A 26,420-nucleotide genomic window follows, 5' to 3' on the forward strand; every position below is an offset into this window, starting at 1 on the left:
AGTTAAAAAATGTTCTCATTAATATTTCAACCCTTCTGCCACTGTCGCCCGGAATGAAACTTTTAGAAATTATGCATTTTATAATAATCTTTCAATATACCAAAAATAGTTCCGGGCGACGATGGCAGAGATATTGAATTTATCTAATATATATGTACAAGGACACTGAAAAATACGAAAAAAGGGTTATCGCCCTTACTTTGATTCATTGTAACTTACGCATGCGCAAAGTTAAGTTCATTTGAACATTATTTTTAAATAACCTTCTTGTTAGTCTATAATTTCATAAAGGAGAAATTGTTGAAACTTCAAATTAATTTTTCCTCAAAACGCCGTGCAGAATTATAAAGGAAACCGTACCTACTTCTTTTTTAAACTGATTTACTAGGCTATGCGTACAAATAATTAATTGTTTATATTGAATATTTCTTATAAAATTGGGATGTGAAGAGATTTTATTTTCTTCTGATTATCAAGGAAAGATGAATATTTTAGATTTACGCAACATTTAATTCAAGTCAACGGAGTTGAGATATTTATTTCATGATATTTGTACACACACACACACACACACACACACCCTCACACACACACACAAAACACTTGATTATATTTATCTATGCAGTCAAACCAAAGTAAACGATCCGCGGTACGATTAAAAATATTTTATTAAAAGAGTGAAAAATAAGATTTAAAGAATATTTATTGAGGAAAATTACTGTTGAACTCCCCACTTCAATTTGCCACTAAAACGGAAGATTTCGTGGGCGTCTTTTTTGTTTTGTATTGTTTTTGTTTGGGTTTTTTGTTGGTTAAATTTGATGATTGAAACAATCACATACTCACATTCAATATGAAGTTAAAAAATGTGACCATGTTGGCCAATTTTAAAATGTTTTCCCATTAATGAAAGTTTTTTTTAAATATGCCGCCTTGCCCCCCCCCCCCCCCCCCCCCCCCGTCCCGGCTTTTTGCTTGCGATTTCTAGCCTCTTAAATCATAATACTATTTATGAAATAACTTATTTTCTTATTAATATAAAATGAAATTTTATAAGATGAAAATATAGGGGAAACGGCTTTTATAGATGACAGGTTTAAAAAATTTGGATAAAGCCGAGACTGTGCAAATTTAAATATTTTCTGCATCTAGGTTGTGCAAGTATATTTTCGCCAATGATAGAATTGAACTCTTTAATTCACGAGAGAATTTAAAAAAACTTTAGTTGGAAATAAGATATTTAATAAAGATATGCTGTTTACTCTCAGTTGTTGCATAATGCATGTACAAATACTTGTTTTTTAATACCGAGTATCAAGAAATCGTACAGATGTTATATATGATTGTAATCTTCATGTACGTAAAAGACATTAGTATTTTAAATAAATTGTATAAACATTTGAATCCATGGATAAAATAATTTTAAAACAGTTGACTAACTGAACAGAAATAAAAGACAAGCATATTTTTTTCTGATACATTAAATGCAGAATATTTCTAGTTTTACGGTAAAAACCGATCCCGATTGAAATAAAACCGATCCCGATTGAAAATAATGCAAAATGTGTTAAGTTATAAAACTAAAGACAACTGCCACCCATAAGACATGTACAAAAATAAACCAAGTAATTTTTTGGCCATATTACAACAAAAGAGCCAAATTTAACATTACAATTATAGTATTTCCTTCTTTATATAATTCCGGTCGGGATCGGTCTAATTGTGAAAAATTGTAAAACATAGGTAAATTTGACTCCTTTTATTTCTCTCAATATAAGGGTGCCCACTGATTTGATTGAGTGACTCAAAAGTTTGTACTTTGTATTCATAATAATATGAGAAAAAAATCTGTCATTGAAATGTATTGGGTTTTATAACGTAATGAAAATTGGATAATGAATTCAAAAAGTTACTTGCTAAACTCAGTTTTGGACCACATATTTTTTTCTAAAGAAACATAAATTGGAGTCTTATTCATTACTAAAATTAAAGATAAGAGTCTATGGTATAAATAATATTGATAGACACATCCAGGTTTTGCGTATCTGGTACATATAAAACAAAATAAAAACGTAGTAATTTTTTTTACCCCCATGTTGACCTTTTTGCACCTAAAATTGAGCAATTACCAAAAATAGGACTAGTGGAGCACTAAATTTTTTTTGATGTTGTCATGTGTAAACACTTGCTTAAATAAGTCTATATGCAAAAAATAATAAAAATCCATGACATGCGATGTGCCACCCATTGCCTGATTTTCAGTGAACAGCCTCTTAAATGTATTCCAAATGTACCCTTGGTTACCACTTACTTAGAGATACATTCTAAACAGTTTCTTTACAGTATAAGTAACATCAAGGTGTCATGTTTTTGTGAGAATGGTTTGTTTGCTTTTTCTAGTTTTTATTAAGCCACAGTCAAGATTTAAAGTGGCTGAAAATCTCGATTTTTCAAACTTTTTCGGCTGTTGCCATAGCAACCGAGACACATAGCAACGAAATTTTGTTTGATCTTTGTTTCTGGTGTCAAGTACTAAGCATGGGTGAAGTTTCATCAAAATCAGTGACCATGCGTGGCAGCGAAGTTTAAGTGGTTACAGAGAATGGCTATTAACTCTTAATTAAATTCCATTAGAAAAGAGCACGGCTCTTCATTTGAAAAAAAAAAAATTGAATTCCCTTCACCCTAGGATATTCTATGCGAAGTTTGCATAAAATTGGCCCAGGGTTCTGGAGAAGCTGAATCTGTGAACAGCTTGTGACAACAATGACAGACAACAGACAAATTTTGATCAGAAAAGCACAATTTGAAAATTCCACTTCATTAAGAACAAAAGAAAATTACACACCTGTATTACCCTCGGAGTTCTTTTGTAAATCAATAAGACGGTCCCCTATTTTGAGCCCCCTGAAACATCCTTGAAACTTATCCAACTCAGTTACATTGGCAGGAGTTCCACCTAAGTATAATCTAAGGAAAGGTGGTTGTTTCTCTTTTGGTCTTGGAGGCTTGACGGTTTCCACTAAAATATATTGGAAATCATCCTATATCAACTTTTAAATCTTGCAAAATTCTTTTATATAGGGACTTGTAAATCATTATCTTATGAGTGTTACAAATTTTTTATATGCATGTGCTTGATTATGTTATCTAAGCAAAATCACAATGTATTTGCTATCCTTACTTTCACCAGCAAATGGGTCACTGCTGTAGCCTGATTCCAACTTATTGTTAGCACGGTTCAGGTATGTGATTTTTCCGTTCACATTTATCTTTGAAGGATCCAGGACGACTTGTTTCCATGTGGGTTCTGTGATTCCTAGAAAAAACAAAAAAGGCATCAAAGGTAACTATTATATTATTCCATGTTCTTCATTTTAGGCTTTAGAATGCAACTGTACACAGTTTATGCAACAATGCCAATATACTTAATGTTTGAACCCCCCCCCCCCCCCCCACACCCTAAAAAAAAGAGGAAAACAAATGATCCGTGATTTCATGGAGACTCTTCCTCTGGATTTTGTCAGCAAGTAACATTTTTCATAAAATTTTTATACATCAATATGTACAACATTGGTGTTCGTCAGTTAGACATTTACACAACATGCACACTGCACACTTGGCCAAAGGATGAAACACGTAATTTAAAATCAGAGGTCTCTCATAAAATGAACAAATCACAAAAAAAAGTCTGTCAAAAGTTATTACTTTCAGGAGAATGATTTTAAAAAGTACATTGTTGTGAGAATTAGGAATATTCACCTGAATAATTTAGAGTGAAGATTTACAGTTATACTCGATCATCTGTAATAATTTACACAGAATTATCAGGTGAAAGCTTATAAGAGTACATACCTGGGACATCTATGTCTGTGTAGAAGATCTGCTGGAAGTTGTTTCTGCTGAATCGTAACTTCCTGCCCTCCACTACCTCTAACTGGATGAAGTTGTTCAGTTCATCATACATATAGAAGACAAGGGCCTCCCTCAGCTGGGTGTGGAAGCTAAAGATGATCCTGTTCTCCATTTCCAGGGGATTAGAGCTAACCCTCAGGTCAAAGAATGCTGATTGGTCACCAGTAATGGTCACTACATTCTCATTTATATCTGAAATGGAGATTTAACTTTTATTTTACGCAACTGTCAATATTTATTCATATTTCTAATGCATTATTTTTTGAGAGTAAATATTTTCTCTCAGAATTTTTTCTCAACTATTTGCATTGCAAGCACTTAATTTACTATATTCACCATTAAAATAGTATTTTCAACTTTTTAAAAAGCATTTCAAATCCTTCAAATCGTGCACTCTCTTATAGACAGTTCTTCATTTTTCAGAGCTCTGCTTGCTTTCATTTTGGTTGCATCACACTAGATTATGTTTAAGAAGACTTACTGATTTCACAGCTGTGGCCTGAGTGAGCCCACTCGTTAGTACAGATGCACTGATAGCTGTTCCACATCTCCACACACTGTGCTCCATTCTGACAGGGATCAGGTGAGCAGCGAGGCCTACAACCACTCTGTATACCTGGCATACTGTAAACATGGAAACACAAATACTGTAAACTAACAATAGAGCAGCGAGGCCTACAACCACTCTGTATACCTGGCATAATGTAAACGTTTAAAACACAAATACTGTAAACTAACAATAGAGCAGTGAGGCCTACAACCACTCTGTATACCTGGCATACTGTAAACATAGAAACACAAATACTGTAAACTAACAATAGAGCAGCGAGGCCTACAACCACTCTGTATACCTGGCATACTGTAAATGTGGAAACACAAATACTGTAAACTAACAATGCAGCTGTAAACTAACAATACATTGTAAACTAACAATACAGCTGAAACTAACAGCAGTTAAAATGGTCAACTGTCTTAAGTGAGCCCGCTAATGGAATTTTACTTCAATACAATGTGCTCATATTCCAACATCATAGTGGGTAATACTGCATCTTTTTTTTACCAAGTAACAAATAAGTGCATTTTGTAGAATATAAAGGGCAAATGAGAAGAAAAATAAATTAATTAATAAAATGTTGAATAAGTATATATCAAATTCCTTTTCTATATATGCTTGTAAAATTTGAAACTCTTTAGGATGAAAAATAAATAAAACATACTCATCATATACATCATTGATAAGATTCCTAGGTCTGCCATTATACACAAGTCCTTTCACACAGCCAATCAATCCAGGCAAGTTGTCATAGGATCCACTGCTATATCAAACAAATCAAGTTTATTGGTAGAATTATCATGATAATCATAAATCACAAGTAAATCTTACAGGTAAAAACATTTTGTCAATATGATGATTGCAGCTATTAAGTGAGACATCACACTCAGGGCTACAGACTACAATGTTAATGTATCTAATGCTCCTTATGCTGTTAGGGTTTTTATACTTTATTGCCTTTGAAGCATTAAAATGAGATAGTGATAAGACATGAGGGAGTGTACAAAATGATGGAGCAGAAAAGATAGTGCAATTTAAGCTTCTAAGAATGCTGCATAACAAGACTCCACTCTCACACCCTTCCACTTAGACCCCTTCTGTCTGATTAGAACATATATTTTGAGATGCACAATGGCATTATGTAACATAAATTCTGCAAAAGTCTGATTAAATTTTATTCAGTGTTATAGGAGGAGTTGCAGAAAAGAGATGGATAATTCAAGTGTTAAAAATGTATGGAAAAATATAAGGAAGAATGGAAACTCCCATCACTATAGACCCCTGTTTTTCATCTTCGGGAATAATAAAAACCCTTAAATCTACACCTTCTATTTGCATGATTAACATTGCAAACAAACTTCCATGTTTACTGTAACTGTTGGATACTTACTCATACATTTTTCCTCCAAGGTAAAGGTAGTTATCAAATGTAATATTACTGTGGAATGGAATGGACACAATCTTTCTCATGGAATCAAGCCCACACCGAACCTCGTGAGAACTAAGTTCTAGGGTTACCCTGTGCCAGGCCCCATCATTCAGTGGTTTATCAGCATCCAATGTCTCACTTAAAATTAGGTTTTCCTTTATCTGAATTTCTATTCTAATGGAATCCTCTATTTAAAAAAGAATTACATAATTTTAAAAATAATGCAATTCCATAATTTAACAAGTTTTCATTCAGCGACTAAAACTATGTATTTTTTAGACTTATCATTGTATTTTTTAAAGTTTTGGCCAAAGCATTTATAAGGTACGTCCTCAACATGTATTACAAAAAAGGATTTCTCTTTGGGAATCTAGACCCAGATTGAATAATTACCATAGACTAATGTGACTTTGAACCAGTCTCCATTGGACGAGGACTGATACATCAGTACAGCGGAGGTTTGGTGGGTACGGAAACTGAAGGCCATGTCTCCATACACCCAGCCTGGTAACTGAAGGAAAGAGTCCTCTGTCACAAAGGTCACAGCTGACCAACTCACACTCTCCTCTGACAAAAGAAGAAGCTTTTTACTTGAAAACGTTTTATTGATGATTGAAGAACATAAATGAGAAATGAGATACATAATTATTTTAAGCTATTTACATCATCTGTAGGAAACTATTTCTTTTGACATCAAACAATATTTTATGAAGTTAAATTGAAGTTTGCTATAAAATTTTGGTTAAATGAACTCACTGTTTCCCCAGCATTTTAGAGGACCAATGGTAAGGAATCCTTTGGAATCTGGTGTTTTGAAATCAGTGAACTGGTACACTGTAATTTCCTTAATAGGGAGTTGACTTGTAATCCTATTGTAACCACTGTCTTCTCGCGCCACCATATCCTCTGAAATATAATCAATTAGTTGTGCATAAAGACTTGAAACAAAATTTTAAATAAAACTCGACACATATTCCAAAACAATTTAACAAGTAATGTCGTGTTTGTCTTTTGTAGCATCCATAAAGCCCTAGAAATTGAGTATAATGTTGTATTGGGGAGCCTCTCACATCATTATTCTGTATTGAGCTTTCCACTATCACAGTTAAAGACTTACCACTATCACAGTTACAGACTTACCACTATCACAGTTACAGACTTACCACTATCACAGTTACAGACTTACCACTATCACAGTTACAGACTTACCACTATCAGTTACAAACTTACCACTATCACAGTTACAGACTTACCACTATCAGTTACAAACTTACCACTATCACAGTTACAGACTTACCCCTATCACAGTTACAGGCTCTCTTCTTACAGCCTGAGGAGGGAGCCTGGTCCACATCTCCTATGTACTGTACCACCGTCCCATCCACTGACTTAAAACTGGTCAGATTTCCCAATCTACATAAAAACAAACAAGATCTCCATCTATCATTGTTAGTAGTTATCAGAATGCTTAATGTTTAAGGACAAGCAAGTGCTAAATTTTCAAAGAAAAAATGGAAATAATCTGTCATTGTTACTACCCAAATAAAGCCTTATCTTAATCTCAAATTTTTTTTTAATAATCTTAGAATTCAAATTATTTGCACAGTTAATCACCTCTCCATATGAAACTGCTTTTATTAATAAAACTAACAACAGCTAAGACTTGCCTTAAGGGAGCATTGAGACAGGTATATTGGACATATTGCTCACACCAGGCTGACATCTGTGTTAGCTTCTGAAGTTCTACAAATCCCATCTCTCTGAAATGAAGGAAACAAGTCATTTTTTATACAATTTTACCTAACATTTTATTCTTTATTTCCTCCATTAAATATGTATATGTGGCTATCTAGATCAACATCTTCAGAGAACAAGGCATTTGACATAATGTTGTCTCTAAATGTCTCATCGTTCACTTTTTTACCACCGATGCACTTCAATCAATATCTAAGAAGTTAATTCCTGGATCCACCCCACTCTTCTTTCCCCTCACCTGTAGCTAAGCCTCATCATCAAGTCCGGCAGTGTTGTTCCCCGGACCTTAGTCTGGTTGCTGAGGTTGTGTGCTATCAAGGTCTGCCCGTAATAATCTCCGTCAGTCCTGATTCCCATCTGACACGTGACGTACGTCGGCTCGACAGGACCACTGCCGTCCACGTCAATGACGTAAACTCCCGAACTCCTCCAGCCACTCTGGTAGTAACTGTCACAGCTGCTCCTGTACCGTGCTGTAAAACATCAACAGTGATAAGATGGTACACATCAACAGGGATTAGATAGTACAAAAGCTTGCAATGCCAAACGTTATTTTCATTTTATTGCACTTTTCATCATTACATGTATTAACAACTAGTTGCCGTTCAGCATATGTCCTGCCAGAGTGTTGTTGGAATTTCAAATACTGTAGGAGCAGAAATATTTGAGGGATTAAATTTTATCTATTTCGTTGATTATCAATGAAAATAAATCCCACATGAAATTTTTATATGACTATATTTTGCATCGCTTTAATTTCGAAACAATGAAATTTTATGTCCATCAAACCTTCCTAGATGACAAATCAACAAAATTTTATGCCCACGAAAATTTGTGTTTCTATAGTATGTTTTAATGCTAAAATTCATTGTAAAACAATACACACCAAATTGACAATATTTGCCTTGATAGGCACTGCTAGAACAGTCACAGGTCACCCCATCCCAGTCTGACAGGCACCGCCCCCCATTACGACAGTGCTGGTGGGTCCGACAATGGTCCACCAAATGACAGCCGTCCAATTTGAGCCCCACGTGGTACCCCCCAGGGGGGGCACTCTCCATCAGACTAATGGGGTCCAGGAATTGTCCTTGTATGACTATGTTCCTGATGCAGCCAACAAATCCTACGAAGTCTGAAATAATGTGTTTGATTGAGTGTGAAGATTTAAAGGCAATCAAAGATAACAGTTCATTAAAATTGACAACAGAGAGAAAATACACTAAATACTGTAAACCAATACTTTATCCTCGTCATCGCTACGGGTCCTTAAGTATCCTATTAAAAACACTTCCAAAAACGGCTTGATCGCGAAAATTAATCGTCGCAAACTAGTTTACTATCGGTAAATCGCGAATTAAAGTCGTCGCGAATAAAAGTTGGTTTACAGTACTTTAATCTATAAGTACCTAAACTTTATCATCCATGACATTTCAAACAGATTTTTCAATCAAATATTTACAATGTTTATGTCAAAGAAGAGCAGGTTTTTTCAACCATACATATTAATACATTGAAAAACCATGATTTCTTACCCTCAAACATTCTGTGGCCATATCCTATTTCTACATTTTTGTATATTTGAGAGTCATTACCAATGAACATTGATGGCAAAGACAAGTTATCCACAGAAATTTTCACCTGGCTAAAGAAAAAAAATATATAGAAAATTTGTTAAATGTTAATGTGCATACAGTGTACAATTATTATCAATTCACAAGTTTGAAAAATCATCTATGCCTATTGTTTTTTGTAAATGATGAAGCAATTTACTTATTAAATGCAAAAATAGAAGGTTCATGTCAATAAATTGCCATGCCAATTGGGTCGGCATCCACTGAACACATGTATCTTAAATAATTGATTTGCAACCACATGGCTGGTTACAATGCCAAACTTAATAAACACATAGTTAAGAAATGTTGTCACTTGTTACACCCCCCGCTTGAAAAGCGGAAGGGTATATAGTAATAGGTATGTCCGTCCGTCAGTGCATAAGTCTGTTGGGGTACCCATCTCTTATCCACAACTCCTCTCATACCACTGAGTGAAACTTAATGAAACTTTCACAGAATCTTTATTACATATTGCCATTGTGCACCTCCTGTTTTACTTTTTGATCCAACACATATTTTGGGTTTCCCGGCCACACCAAAACATGGACTTTGCCATTATAACCATACGGGAGGTGGGGGTATCATTTAGTGAGCTCATTGCTCACTTCTAGTTTTTATTGGTAGTCTGTGATATTTTCAATTAAAATAATTGTTGTGAGATTCTTGTGGCAGTTGGTATGCAGTATTTCAGTCTTGGACTGAATAAGATAACTTACCCTTGTTTGAGATTGAATGACAGAGAATGCCACTTGTTATTGCTGACATTGACAGGTAACAGAGTAGTGTTAGCAATGGTGTTCTGGTACATGGACCTCACAAACTTCATCATAGGAAGACTTCCATTAATCCATACCTACAGGTAGACTTTAGATTAACTATCACATCCTTGCACTGTTTTAATATATATACTTACATAATTATATATTCTGAAATAAATGAGCTAGAAACTGACTGAAGATAATTCCTGAAAAACTAAAATCCTTATGAAACAAGAAACAAATATTTTAGAAGAACTTCAGTCAAATCTTGTTATCTCAAATTCAATACTTTAAAATATCCCAGGATTTGAGATATTAGTGTTCGAGATATGGAGTTCAACTGTATTTGACAGCACTGGTCAGTTGCAGCAATCAAAAAATGTATGATTTAAAAGTCTGAATCCTGAGATACATTTTGCAAGTTTTATCCAAGCAGCGATACATTTTGCAAGTTTTATCCAAGCAGCTATACATTTTGCAAGTTTTATCCATACAGCTATATTATAAACTTCTGATTTATAATTTATACATTATCTCTGTAACATATGCATGTATCTGTAATAATGTTGTTAATTATTTGGTTAATGAATACGATTATATTCACTATTTCTCTAAGATATAAAGGAAAATATTACAAAGCAATTACCTCAAAATATCCTTTATCTGGATATCCAAAGGAATTTATTGTCTGGATATCGGTGGATAATAAAATTGCAGTCTCTCTAACAGTTCTGAAATCCAACTGGATACTAAATGTGTTGCCATAATATCCGGATAGGAACAGGATAGACCTGGATCTCGGGAATGTAAGAGGAATGTTATCCACTTTATGGCAGCCATATTGGATCTCTGTGTTGCTAGGATGAAGCTGACTAGTGGAATAGTTACTTCGGAGTTCATACAAAATGGAATGCTCATTGACAAAAATGTTCTTCAGACACCCAGCAAAGTTCTGTCTCACTTGAAGTCCTGCAATGTAATATTAAATTGGCATTTTCCCCTCCAAAAAGCTCCTGGATGAGTAGTGAAATGGAGCACACCCTTGTCACATTCATTAACTATATGTTTTGCACAAAATATTTTTTGCACTTACGACAATATCATCAAGGTTTGTTCAAAAATGTATATTAAAGGTGTAAGCATGTTTTGTATGAATATTACTGCATTATTTTATAAAGATACCCAGTGTCTGTACAAAGCTTTCACCGCCTCCAATATAGATGTATGGGTCCAGGCCCAGGTAGTACATATCATTGACAGTCTCGTGAACGTACAGCGTGCCATCCAGGTAAAACTCTACTTTCACTTTCTCATGGACAATGGTCAAGTTGTGCCACCTGTTAATGAATACAACAGAGAATTAAGACACAAAATATATCACAGCTAGAGCACCTGAAAAGCTGAGTGTGTTCATCTGTGATGCAAGATGACATTAATGCCTCATAATACATTGTCATGCTTGCTTACAAAGCTCTCCATAGATCTTAATGTAGATCACTACTGCTACAGCAATGCATGGATGCCAAAAAATGCTTTATGAAACATGACTTGATGATAACTTACATGTACAAGAAATATGTTATAAACAACATGAGAACACACCTGGATTATAGATAGTAAATTTACGGTATACTTAGCTTCTTTACTGAGCTTCAAAAGTGCACTCTTAAGGCAAAGTAATAGGGAAAAAAACTCGACAATGAACTTGGCTATAATAAGTTGTATAATGTTGAATATAGATATAATACTCATTGTTTTCTAAACATAAGCACCAGAAAAGCATTCATTATCATGTATACCTTATCTGCTATTGTCCATTGATTGATCGGTTCTGTTTGATACTTTGGCATTTTACATTTATATTCAATGACAAATAATAACAACAGTGACTGAAGTCTAATGCTTCATGAAATTGACAATTACTTGCAAAAACTAACAGGATTAACCAATACTTTTAACAAATATAAAGGTCTTCACATATTTTAAAAAAAATTCAGTTATCTACATGCATATGAAAAAAATAGTTAGACATCAGAACACAAAAATGAATAGCACTGAAAGATAAAATGAAGAATGGAATTCAATGAAACATGATCTTCTAAGGCACAATGAATCATTTTTAAGCCTTGAATGATCGTGCTTTTTCCTCAGTGATCATTGAATAGAAAAAATCTGAATGATATGGAATTTCAATTAGATGGAAGTGTAATCTTATTGGACAACTACTGCGATAAATCTTTCAATAAACTGAATTAATTTTTCCTTACAGATCACATTTCGTCTCATAAATTACGACATACATGTATACACATGCTTCATTTTTAAATACGATATTAAAAGTTGCAAGGTAAATAAGTCACTAGCAATGTGACAGTGCAAATTTCACTTACCCATCACTGCTCCAAATGAAAGAAAAGGGTTAGCATTTGTGGTATCTCAAAAACTTCATAAACTTTTGCAATTTGTTTTTTTTTAATAATTTTTTTTCAAATTAAATAACATTTATTTTTCAGGTAGGAGAAGGGGGAAAAAGAATAATAAATCTCAGTTGTAGTTTTATGGTGAAAAACTGTACAAGATTATATTCCAGCATCTAAACAATCAAAAATAATAAAATTTTATAAAATCTTATTATCTAATTTTATGTGTCAATTTTCCTGCATCATTTTTATCTTAACAAAGATGTATATCTTCATAAGCTAGCTGCTAGAGACTAGTGTACGTATTTTACATCTGTCCTTATTGTATTGTAAGTGTTCACTCAGATGACTATACCGTGGTATATATACCTGTTATCATCCACACCCAGGCCCATGGTCTGTTCCAGGATGTCGTCCCCGAAGGCCACCGAGGCCTTGACCGTTCCCTGATGGACGGAGGCAATGACATGGGAATGGTGCTGCTTCATCCTGGTATCCCCCATGTCAGTACTGCCCACTGCATACAGGAGTACCCCTGACCCACGGTCTGACTACAAATTAGAAACAATAACTGGGTGATTGACAAATCAGATTCAATATATTCTCTGGATGAATGCATATGAGAAATTAAATCAAATCACTGTTTCTGTCTTAAATGAAATACAACTTCATTGCTCTAGCAAAAAATTTTTTTCTTTTTCCTCAAGGTCATATTTCATTATTTTTCTCAAGGCCAATAAAAGACATAAGAAGAAACATGATTTTGTTCTGTCATGATTTTTAACATTTTGCTGGGGGGGTGAGGGTAGGGGTTTGCTACAAAGTAACAGATTGTAATTGAAAAGTATACTTATGAAAATTCTCTTCAAATTCTCAATTAACTGTCCAATAATCTTTTTTAAAAATAACAAATTATCCCTAGTGCATAAATTAAAAATAGCTTTTAAAATGTTAATGATCATTTATGCATAAAGTAAAATTATTTGAACACTTATAACTCCTCTGCACTGACATACATATCTACAATTCTTTGTGTTAAGCTGCTCTTTATGGATCTTTCTTATTTCTGTGCACAAGAAGTGTGAACTAAACAGATATCTTTAAGGTAATAGGATTAGTTTTTCCAATTTTTATTAAGAGACATCAAAAGGAATGAGAAGAGACAGGGAGAATTGAATCCTCCCTACATGGTCCTGCTTACTTTGAATTGTAAGCTGAATCTGTTACTGTCACGTAAGGTCCTCTCTTCCTCTGTATAAAGCTGGTAGGTCAACCATTCATAGCCGTGGAGTGTAATTTCAGTAACAGCTACAACAATGAATAACAAAATGTCATTTTACCCTCATACATGTATAACTGTTGCTAGTCTTTCCAATAAAGAGCTTAAAAATAGGTTTTTTTATTTTGCAATTTAATACAAACTTTCATGGTGACCTGTTCATGTAGAGCATTAAATTTACACCAAATTCATTTTATAGTGCACATGTGGGCAGTATCAATAATAGATTAAAATTCAACATGCTGAGAACTTTGAAAATTGCAACAGGATTTAAATATCCTCACTTCTTTGAAAATATATCATAAAGCATCAAATAAATTATCCTTATAATTTTATCTCTTTAACATTAATTTCCTAAACATTAAACATTTTCAAGGGAAGGCATCAAGAAAATGCAGTTTGTATGATGCTATTTTTCACTTTGTTAGACTAGTCAACCATTATATAAATTCCATTATAAAAACTTGTCAAATAAAACTTCCTTTAGAAAAGCCAATTCTTCGAGAAATCAAATTTAAAAAAAAATTCAATGAAAAAATTTCCCATCAAAAAATTCTGCCCATGCCAAAATATCATAGAATTATTCATTCTTCTTAGGAAAATCATAAATTTCTTCCTAAGTGCAAATTTTTCTCAATTTTTATCAATAATTTTCACCTGCAATAAATATTCTTCACTTTTTTGTGTAGATTACTTTTCATACAAAGTTTATCTATCCCATCAATCATGACTTTCATTTGAAAGAAGTTATTCATAAAATCTACATAACTAAACTATTATGATCAAAATCTTTTGACAATGTGAAGGGTTTCATTAATTTTTTAAACATATTTCAATCATCTTTGAAAACAATCAAGAAAATTTTTGCGTCCTATTTCACATGGAAATCAATATTTTCACACCAAATAACTAAACCACAAAACACTGTAGGTGATTTTTTTCCCCCATAAATTATTTATTTACAGAACGTCTGTGGCCACACAAGTAATAAAGTAGACTATCTACTATTCATCGTCTATTTTTTTTTTACCTCAAGTGCAGGGGTATATTATAGTACATAGTGATATGTTTTTGTCTGGTTTGGTTTTTATTTTTAGAGTCAGAACAAGGTGTGTATGTAATCATCTACCAAACAAGAAACACCTGAACTTCTCAGTCTGCTGATAATTAAATATATTTATTTCTGGTCAATAAAACACAAAGGAACCCCCTTCCCTCTTGTACCTGCCATTGTAAGAAGTCCCTCCTTCCCCAAACTCCACCCACCCTTGAACAAAGAAATTTCAAACCAAAAAAAACCTCAAGTCTGCATGCTTGTTTCTAAGACATTTTTTCCTACCGTTAATACATTGCAATACAAACTCATTCCTGACAGGTAAAATAAAATGTAAAATATCCCCCTTCCCTCTTTTACCTACTATTAGCCCCCACCCACCCTTTCATAACAAATTTATTCTATACTAGAGAGCTTCATACTTGTGTCTTGGCACTTTTCTCCCTCCCTGTCCAGAGAGAAGCAGTCACATTGGACAGAGGTGTACAGGTTGATACATCGCCCCTGCCCACAGGGGTTTTCCTCCCGACACAGGTCCCGACACCCAGACTCAGCCTGCATGATGATGCTGGGGGAGACCTCCCATGTCACCTCAATCAGTTCCCGATACTTCAATGACTGCAGACAACCAATAAACTGATGATACTCCAGAGAAACTGAGGGGGATAATCCTGAAATTTAATGAGAGGGTTTTAGCTTCAATATGAATTGTACTATCTAATCTCTCTTTCAAAAAATATATTTTTCATTTTTTTAATGAAATGATTGCTTGTAAAGAAAAGGGAGTTTAATTTGTACATCTGCATGCATCAAATATTTTACATCAGTAAGTACATGCATTTTAACAAAAGAGAAAATATCTTCATACACTATTAATCCATGTAGTTCATACAGTTTTTTCATAAATTTTTAAGTTTTAATTTTAATTCAATACAGGTTTACTTGCAATTGTAGATGCAGGCAAAAGATTTCCTTTGGATTTTTTTCACAACAAAGTACATATGACTAACACAATTTTTGACTTTTTCTTTTTTTTCTTTTAAGATGTCAAATAAAGAGGCCTCCACAGCCAGTTCCTGCTAAAACAAGTCCCATTTAACACCTATATATCTAATGAATTTACCAATTGAAGTGGTTGTATAAAGATATAGGAATGCATTTTAAATGTACAAATATAAATAATTATCATATTGTTAAAAATCAACATGTATATATATTTAGAATATATGCTTAAGTTTTATTGCTTGGAAAACCCACAGGTAACATAAAGTAGGTTGTAGTTATACAAGTATAAAGAGTCATTCCATCCAAAAACAGACTTTTAGCAATAAATGATGTGTGAACATTAATAGATTTTAAGAGATATATCCTAGATTCAAGACATGATTATGCCATCTTGTAATATAGAAGAACTGCATGAGGAATTTGCAAATGGACCTAATCTTTCCCCCTCCCCCCAAAAATTTTCGATGGCAAAATCCATATTAATTAAACTTGTGCTTTAAAATAGGCTGATATTTTAACAATTGAAAGCATTAAATATTGGTCATATAAACTTCAAGTACAATTTGACATCAACAAAAGCATGCAAATTTCAAAGATTTGAGAGAATTAATTTCACAGAGGGATAATGATTGAAAGACATTTGGAAATATCTAAGAAATGTCTACCGAGACAAAATAAATGAAACCGAAATAAAGAAAAGTAGACCTCAAGAATTCTAGATTCAAAATTGAACAATTTTCATGCATTACTGTATTTTAAAAAATTGTAATGCAGTGCTAGATATATGGAATGCTAATTTTTACATCATCAATCAGACAATAAATTAATTTGATCCATAAATTTCACAACAAAAAAAAAGAATGAGTTTATGTTTACCTGCATATGAGACCACCGACTTTAATCGTTTCCAGTCCAATATGGACTTGATATCTAAAGACTGCGTATAGGCTCGCAGATATCTAGAGGTTCTCAGGAGATTGTCTAGGGAGACCTGTAGCTCACCAGTCGTAGTGTTCAAAAATATATCCACTGTATGCCAACTGTCATCATTCAAGGCTACAATAAAATATAGATGTACAGTGTATACATACAATATGAACTTTTCCATACAAAATCATTTTGTCAAAAATAAGGCTCTTACTTTTACCTGAGAATGCAACTTTAAATCACTTTTTAGTGTGTTTAATAGTGAGAACTTTATTTTCACAAATTTGTCAAGTTTGGTTGAAATTGGCCTAGTGGCCTAGAAGTTGAAAAAGAGAGACAGACAAACAGATGGATGCTCGACAAAATTTGATCAGAAAGAGTTAAGACCACTTTAGCAAAATTTCATCTGCACAGGATGATTTCTTGAACTGTACAAGTACAGTACATCCATACATGTACATGCTGTCTTTGGGGAACTATGTTAATTAATCCCCCTTGGCTGTTATGTACAAATAAGTTCTGATTGTACAAGCAATTTTTGTATATATATCATATTTTAATAAGTATACCTTTAGTAAGGCTAACTCAAGAGAATCATGTATATCATATATGAATACAATATGTCATATTGTGTATGTTTAATGTTCTGTCTAATCCATAGTACCAAAAGAATTTTATTCAGTAATAACCAATATTTGTCCCCAAAATCAAACTTTGACGGAGAAATATTTAATTTAATATGTTCTTAAACAAGGGGATATATGCTGACATCAAAGCACTGAATATCTTCATTAGCAATGACGTCATATGTTTGAAATGACGTCACGAAAATGTAAATTTTAAATTTCCATGATTTCTACAAAAAAATGTACATATTACATCTATATTTTGAGTAAAAGTCACCCATCACAGGTCTGATCAGGCTCAATATTTTGATATAATGTGTAGAATGATAATATCAATGAAATATGTAAATATTGCTCCTGAGCAAACTTGTGCTCTATAGATTTTAAAGCTTATATTTCTCATACAATTTATAGAACAGCAAATTAAAAGTTTCCAAGCTATATACCAACAGTATAGATTCTAGAGGGTATTTTAATGGCATGCCTATATTGAAACAAAGAGAAAATCAATCGGATATACCCATTTATACCTCTGTTATATTGTGTTTTCATACGCATTAATTCAATTCAAAACCTTAATGTACTAGAAACAGTCATAAAGTCCATCCCTCAAGAAAAATCCATGAATCATAGATAGCTTCCCTACTGTTCTAGACAGACCATTATTTAGCTACTTAGTCAATAATTCAATGTGTGCTTTTTAGATTTTAAGTAGCCAGCTCATACAAATTCAGACTCTGCCCAGTGAACCACTGGACAATGTGGAATGTGGACAGTCTTATCCCCCTGAGTGCGTCCATCACCAATTGATTTTGTGATTTACGGGTGGAGAGTTTATCAATAATAGAAGACCCGTCTTTGTCCTGACATAAGGACATATACATGACAAAAGGCCCGCCTGACTTTATCAAAGAGTTAATGGACTGATAGCATTAGAAGATCAATATCTTAGGAATTGGGTATTCTGATACTCAGACATGTTTATGAAAGACAAATTCCATCAGGACAGGTCGACATCCCTTTGTATGTTTATATATTTTACATTTATTTGGATAAGTTTTGACCTTGATCTTGGCAAAGAATACTTGGGTAGATTTTAGCAGTTACAATTTTATCAAGTAGAATTCTACACTATATTATCCAAGATTTTCAGTACATTTATATAAAATGAATGCCTTTATATTTCTACTCTGACTTCATATCCCTTGTATACATGCCACATTTCATTGTATTCAAATAATCCTTTGTTAAGTTCTTAATATTGTAAAGGAATATACAGTAAAATACAGTTACATGTATATTAAATACCCTTATAGTAAATTCATGCTTAATACAGTGAATTACTGAACTTTTTTATGTAATAAATTATGGTTAAAACCTCTGCATAAAACTGATAAAAGTTTTTTAGCATGGCATAGAATCACATGCATTTAAAAACTTGAACATGCGTTAATCTGTATGGAGATTCCAGAACACTGTATTGTAGAATTGATATTTAACAGGATCTATAAAAAAAGTCGTTCATTTTAATTATTAACTATACAAAATGACTTTCCAGTTCTTTAGAATCCTATTCATCTCCCTACAGCTGATGGGGGCCCCATCTTAATAATGATTGACAGCTAAGGTCAATGAGAGAGCTAGAGAAAATTGATTCTATCATTCCAATAGGGGGCCTCTCTATTGTGACTTTTATGTCACAGGCTGCTGTTTCAATAATCTCGTTATCTTAATGTTGATCTACCTAATTTGTACAATATTTATTTCTGTAAATGCCAATAAGCCAGCACTAAATTTACTGCGCTTTTCCTAATCTGTAAATCCAAATTAGATATGGGAAATGATTTACGGGGAATGCCATGTTTCAAAAGCTGTCATTATAAGGCAGAGGCCATGTAAAAGAATTTTACTAGGTTTGGTAAGCAATGAAATCATTGTATAATTATCCTGAAATCAATGCAGATGGTGTCTTCACTTGCACGTTCTACAAATTATGCACATTTTTAAATTATAGCATGCAGTTTTTAATCTATTGGACATAGCCTCAATGAAACCACATGCTTTTTTCAATTCTTTTGAGATGTCAAAAGGAAATGATTATAACTTTGAAAATTACTCTTGAGTTATATAATGCCTACAATCCTGTCTATTAAGATACAAAACGCTCTATTCATATAGTAAAAAACAACATTCCTTGCAGGTGAATATGTGAAACTGTGTCCCTACCATATTAAAAATGCTTATTACAGCATTATTAATGTACAGTTTTATAATAATACATTCGTGGCACTGACAAACATACTGACTGACAAGTGTCATATCGGACAAACTCATATCTACTATCATATATTAAAAATGCTAAGTGACACATCTGTTTTAACACTGGCAGTTCTACCTGTGCTTTTGTCTATAAATCTTTTCTCTGGACTTATGAAGGTAAAATTTTATGACAGAAATGAAATTTATACACCTATGACTTTGCTAGGTTTATTTATAAAATGAATGTTGTCCACTTTGACGTATGCTAGCTTACCTCTTCCAAGTTTAATCACATCAGAATTCTGGTTAAGGTCGTATTTCACTTGTAAATATCCGTGACTTAATTCTGCACAAAAATGATAGTTCTCCAACAGAGGATGTAAACTTTGATTAAAATGCTCCAAATAATGACAGAATAATAATCCATTGGGAGATCTTGTCCTAAAACTCAAGATAATCTGTTGGTCTTTTACTGAGGTGAGATTGGGGGAGAAGGCCAGATAAGATTGGTTCTTTGAGAAGGTCCACGTTGAGGTGGGGTTTGTGCTGGTGGTGACCGGGTCCACATAACCACTGGTCCACACGAAGAAGAATAAAAGCAGCCCCCACAGGGATGGGCAAACAGGATTTCTCTGGTCCATCAGCTCATCCTTTGAATCTAGAAAAAAAATATACCAGATTAGGTATAAGAATCACAAATTAATTTTATGAGACTATGTCATTTATAAAGAAGTTTTCTCCCCGAGACATCTCCAATATCACCATTCAAAAAAACTAAATGGCTTTCTTTCTACAGTACTGATTAAAACAAGTGACTGTGCATACATATATACTAAGCCATAAATTTTGCTATTAAAATACAAACTCTTCATCAATTCAATGGAAATAAATGTACGATACAAAAAAATAGCTTGGTACTTCAATATACATGAACATTTATATAAGACTGAGTCAGTCTTTCAAACTGACCTTGTCCAATTTTTCTCAATTCAAGAGATGCATGTTCTAAACCTCAGTAAACATCTAAGACAATAATTAACACTTGAAAAAAAAGAACTGATGAAAAAGGTCCGTGCAAAGGATTAAGTCAGGGAACAATACATATAATTTGTTCTTTCATTCAGCAATTACATGTCTTAGTAGCAATACACCGATAGATAAAACAATATGTTTAAAATTCTGTTTTTAATCAGAAAACTCAAATCTAACAAAGTCAAATCTTCACCAAAATCCAATACAAAAAAAAATCATCACACTCTCTTTAGATTAACTCTATTTCACTTTAATTGTTCCAGGAAAGAAACCTTCAACTGCAAGATCCCCACTCAATGATCACCCCCACAATGTCAACATACAACCTTCCTGTTAAGCCTTACTCTAGCCACTGTAACTCTAGCCCCACAATTATTGATAAAGTAATCCTCCCTCCCCGACCTACGATTCTGACCCCTAACCTCCCACAAGGATTTCACTGACTAATTGGTCTGCTTATAAGTAAGTGAAGCATGTCCAATCGATCTGGCTTGGGGAATATCAGTAAGGTGGCTAAGAAATTGATTGGAGCGGGTCATTGTAATTATACTCACAGAGTAATCAACTTAATGGCATTCTGGTGTGTTGTGGCAGAAACAGTGAATTACCAACACATTAAAAAAGCCCATGTTTTTTTTAGCTCTGTCAGAGAATTAAAATATTCCAACATCAAAAAAGCTCACAGTACACTCTATTGCTAGTATACACCTTTGAACAAGAAATATTGGTATTGACTTGCTATTAAATGCCATAATAAATCTAATATATATATGAAGTCATAAGAAAACTAATACAACCTTAGAGCATGTCAACTTTCATCACTGAGTTCTAGCTACTATAAATTCCACAAAATCAATCGATTAATGGACCACCTTTGACACATTGACTATTTCCTACACCTCATTTCTTAATAATTAATGTCCCATTTATCATGGCCATTAATTATGAAAGGGGCCACACTTTATACAGTAAATACTGTGCAGGTTTCACATATTATACCACCAATGTTGTAGCACAGCTGACCATAAAATCGGTCAATGTGTTAAATCCAACTAAAAGAAATATAAAACGGTGTGTCCTTCTACTGTCATCATTGTTATTGTGTGATCAATTAGGTCTCAGGGAAGCCATTGATCCCTGTACTTAAACACACCTGGTGGGATGCTGAGCCATTACTGTTAAGGCTGGCTGAGACAACAATTACTAATATTATTGGTGTCTATATAACCAACATCTTTCCTGCTGTGAGCTATAGCCAGCTGAGAATGTATAGTAAGGAAGGACTACAGACTGATAAATATCTTATGAGAAAGAAAGAAAAACCGATTATGTGCAAGAGCAAAATTACTTCAGTTTATAAAGTTTAAGGGGATTCAACCATGAGTACCTATGGTAACCTTCAGATCTAAATAGTTACTTAAATTGATGATTAAATCTACCATAGGTATTTCTTTAAAAAAGAAAAAAAAAATTCATTTCCCCAGAATTGATCGAATGAATACAAACTTCTAAAATTTGACAACGAATATAAAGATATTGTAAAAATTCCTCCGAAGAGACAGAATCTAAGCATGTTCCCCCATGATCATTGATCCAAACCAGATGTGCTGAATGTAACACGATGAAGCCTGATTCAAAGTGGTTCCATACACAAGCTTGCAGGTATTTCCTCCCAGATTGTGTCACATAACATTATCATTTGAATGCTTTCAGACAGTAATAAATTATTTATTAACCATTATACTGTTTATATAGAATATACAGTAAAATTTTGGTATATTTTTCCAAAATGGAATTCAAAGAAAAAATATAACAAGACTTTATTCTGTAATCCAAGTGTCTTGTCTATACCGAGAATATCAAATGTATTTTATTAAATTATTCTGCTATAAAAAATAACATTTTTTTTTTTTTAGATAGAGCACACTTTTATCTGAATTTGAAAATCTATACTGCATGGGCATATAAATAAAATGTGTACCTGATTCAAATCAGTTAAAGATTATCCTATTCTAATACTCCGAGCTACTATGTACATCTAGTTCCATCACATATCTGGAAAAAAGAGAACATTCTTTGCATTGATTGTTAAATCAGTCACCATTCCTGCACATTGTCACACAAGTGGTTTACACAAAATATTGACTGCACCCTAGTTTTGTAACATGACATCCACTGACAATTGTGAAGTTCAATAAACTATAGGAGACCAGAAGTCTCTAGCTATACTTTTACTGGGGCAACTCATTCTGCGCCTTAATCCAATGCTATTCATTCAAACTGGAAAAAAATTCTGAAAGGCCTATGAATTTACAGTTGGAATGCTTGAAAATTGATTTCCTATCCGTATAGCTGCGCGGTAATATCATTATATAATTGGGGTGTATTTTTGCATTCTTTATCGTAAATGTAGCTATTATATAATGCTATCCATTAAATCTGTTGATGCTGCAACCAAAAAGTTTAGAATTACCCAGCAACAATATCAGATCTGTTTAAATGATACCACATATTCATTGTAATTCACTGTTAACTCTTTAATGGCATGATCAATGATCGATGAAAGTCGTCTGGAAATTCCGACAACAACATTAGATTTCAATCTGCCTGTGGACCCAAAATTCGAGAATCATGCAATTATAATCTTGCAGATTTTCCACTCAAATGAAGCATTTTAACCATTTCTAGTTGAACTGCTGTTTGTTCGAGTCCATACAACAAATACTTTTAATGCCTTTGAATTACACATTCAACCACTCATGTATGTATGCAAACAACTAGATTTAAGCCATATTTTTTCACACCGTATAAACAATCGATACACAAATATACCCGTGATATTCAACCCGCTTTACATTTGCCTCAGGTGCGATAAATAAAATAAATTACCTCTACAATATGGGATAGGTGCAAAAAAAAAATTCCAAAGAAATTGAACTGTTCATTCTGAAATGAACAATATGATTTCTTTCATACTTAAATGCAATATAAGACAGAAAAACACAATACATCTGGGAATTAAACCTTTTCATATGGGAAAAAATGTAATTTTGGGCTAGGTGATAATTATGATAACAAATGCTATATTCATTCATTCATTCAGTTCAATATATTGGGAAATTTAAAGTCCATGCTTGGTTATATATTCTAAGAACAGGAATATTAAAATGCCGTTTAGCTTAAAGCAGTACTGCCCTATAGTCCATTAGAATCGGAAATAATAGGGGAAAACCAATTAATTTAAGTTTAAGTGGTAAACATACTGCATTCACCGGAATGTAAAATAACTTTAAAAATCTCATTCTTCCCTACAGTGCTTCTGTCCGAGAAGAAATATTATTTTGCATGTTCTTTTCTTTTTTTTAGTCATTAGTAAATAAATAAACAGCTAATAAGGGTAATGATAGAGAAAATTAGTCAGAAGTCTGACCACTTATTTGATACTACTATTGCCATTACGCTCTATACATTTCCCATCTGTTGACTCTGGCTCCTGTTTCTTTACATTATATCAGTGAAAAACACTGTTTATTTTTCAATGCTTTCACCCTCACTAATTTGTACAGCTTATTAGTTATCTGGACTTTTTCACAGACATAACATGCAAGACATGTGAGAGTAAAGTCTGTAAATAAATTAATGCTTTATTTCAGTGAATGCACAAATAAATAAAACTAGATTTTAAAAGTAGTGCAGGGAAGTGAAGCATTTTTAGATGAATGTGATACACTTTGTAACATATATAAAATCTTTTTCTTGAGTTAAATGCAAAAATATTCACATGCCCAAGGATGTAAATCAATTGCTACCATTTAACAACATTTGATTCAAATAAGATAAAGTGAAAAACATTTTGACAATTAAATCTCTGACCTTTAAAAATGTACTTATATAAATGTGATTTTTAATTTGAAAATTTACCTGTTTATGCTCTTAAAGATTCCAGAGAGTAATAAGTTATATACATGTCTATATGTATACAAGGTACCTGTCACAAATTCCATATATATCTGACAAGATTATAATGTTCTTTTAGGTGAAGCACAAATTAACAAATATAATCGCCAATCAAATCGGCTATTATTACAACACTTCACCGCGGCTTCTCACGTAAAAAAAAACTTATGAATTCAAGAGGGGGGTTTAAATGTCACAACTTGTTTCGACCACACCGGCCATTTAACTAAATACACCAGTACCGCTGATAAGCAAATCCAGTGGAAGAAGAAACAAAATCGGAGTCCTTTCCTTAAATCTACCTTGAAATCTCGATTAGCAGAGTTCACGCTACCTGCAAACTGACGTATTAATTAACCTGCCACACACTGCAGTATATTTCAATTAAAGCCACCGTCTTGTAAAGATTACATCTTATAAAGAGTTCAAATATTTCACACAGGTATTTTGGGAAACAAAACCAGAAGTCTCTGTCGAGACTGTAGCTCTACTGGTTTGTACTTATCAAAAACCATTGCACTATTTTATGTATCTTTGTGTAGTCTACTTGTGTGCCAACCTATTTTGAAATCAAACTAGAACTGTAGAAGGAGTAGCGTTTTTAAGGAATTTCACAGAAAATTCTATTTTTAGTAACCATGGTAATACCGTTAATCGAAATCAGAAACAGATGCACTATTCTATGTATCTTAGTGTAGTCTACTTGTGTGCCAAGTTATATTGAAATCAGACCAGAACTGTAGAAGGAGTAGCGTTTTTAAAGAATTTCACAGAAAATTCTATTTTTAGTAACCATGGCAAAACCGTTCATCAAAATTAAAAACTGATGCACTATTCTATGTATCTTTGTGTAGTCTACTTGTGTGCCAAGTTATATTGAATTCAGACCAAAACTGTAGAAGGAGTAGTGTTTTTAAGGAATTTCACAGAAAATTCTATTTTTAGTAACCATGGCAACACCGTTCAACAAAATCAAAAACTTTGATTTGCACTATTCTATGTATCTTAGTGTAGTCTACTTGTGTGCCAAGTTATATTGAAATCAGACCAAAACTGTAGAAGGAGTAGCGTTTTAAAGGAATTTCACAGAAAATTCTATTTTTAGTAACCATGGCAACAAAGTTCATCGAAATCAAAAACCGATGCACTATTCTATGTATCTTAGTGGTTACTTGTGTGCCAAGTTATATTGAAATCAGACCAAAACTGTAGAATATATGTTTTAAAAGAATTTCACAGAAAATTCTATTTTTAGTAACCATGACATCACCGTTCATCGAACTAAAAATCGCTGCACTAAATTATGTATCTTAGTGTAGTATACTTGTGTGCCAAGTTATATTGAAATCAGACCAAAACTGTAGAAGGAGTAGCGTTTTTAAGGAATTTTAAGAAAATTTTTTTTATATACCATGGCAACACCACATCGAAATCAAAAACTGATGCACTATTCTATGTATCTTAGTGTAGTCTACTTGTGTGCCAAGTTATATTGAAATCAGACCAAAACTGTAGAAGGATGCTTTTTAAGGAATTTCACAGAAAATTCTATTTTTTAACCATGGCAACACCGTTCATCGAAATCAAAAACTGATGCACTATATATTATCGTAGTGTAAGTCTACTTGTGTGCCAAGTTATATTGAAAACAGACCAAAACTGTAGAAGGAGTAGTGTTTTTAAGGAATTTCACAGAAAATTCTATTTTTAGTAACCATGGCAACACAGTTCATCGAAATCAAAAACCGATGCACTATTCTATGTATCTTAATGTAGTCTACTTGTGTGCCAAGTAATATTGAAATCAGACTAAAAATGTTCCTTTATATTTCTTG

The 26,420-nt window shown here is 33.2% G+C and overlaps 1 protein-coding gene across 1 annotated transcript; it reads right to left on the reverse strand.

Moving 5' to 3' along the window:
- Nucleotides 1-2,825: 2,825 nt before the first annotated feature.
- LOC134280804 (axotactin-like) lies at nucleotides 2,826-22,929 on the reverse strand. Its single transcript, XM_062763258.1, has 22 exons — nucleotides 22,610-22,929; nucleotides 19,871-20,254; nucleotides 16,661-16,840; nucleotides 15,202-15,450; nucleotides 13,648-13,754; nucleotides 12,816-12,997; nucleotides 11,209-11,363; nucleotides 10,673-10,995; nucleotides 9,985-10,121; nucleotides 9,188-9,297; nucleotides 8,539-8,787; nucleotides 7,891-8,125; nucleotides 7,565-7,657; nucleotides 7,195-7,310; nucleotides 6,654-6,803; nucleotides 6,291-6,464; nucleotides 5,859-6,084; nucleotides 5,133-5,231; nucleotides 4,397-4,539; nucleotides 3,856-4,107; nucleotides 3,185-3,319; nucleotides 2,826-3,022 (listed from the first exon to the last, which is right to left on the reverse strand). The coding sequence occupies exons 2-22, from the start codon at nucleotides 20,235-20,237 to the stop codon at nucleotides 2,841-2,843; spliced, it is 3,864 nt and encodes a 1,287-aa protein (XP_062619242.1). The 5' UTR covers nucleotides 20,238-20,254; nucleotides 22,610-22,929; the 3' UTR covers nucleotides 2,826-2,840.
- Between the last annotated feature and the right edge of the window lie 3,491 nt (nucleotides 22,930-26,420).

This window comes from Saccostrea cucullata, unplaced genomic scaffold (assembly GCF_032062105.1).
Source record: "Saccostrea cucullata isolate Sc308-1 unplaced genomic scaffold, CSIRO_AGI_Scuc_v1 ctg17610, whole genome shotgun sequence".
Lineage (NCBI taxonomy): Eukaryota > Metazoa > Mollusca > Bivalvia > Ostreida > Ostreidae > Saccostrea > Saccostrea cuccullata.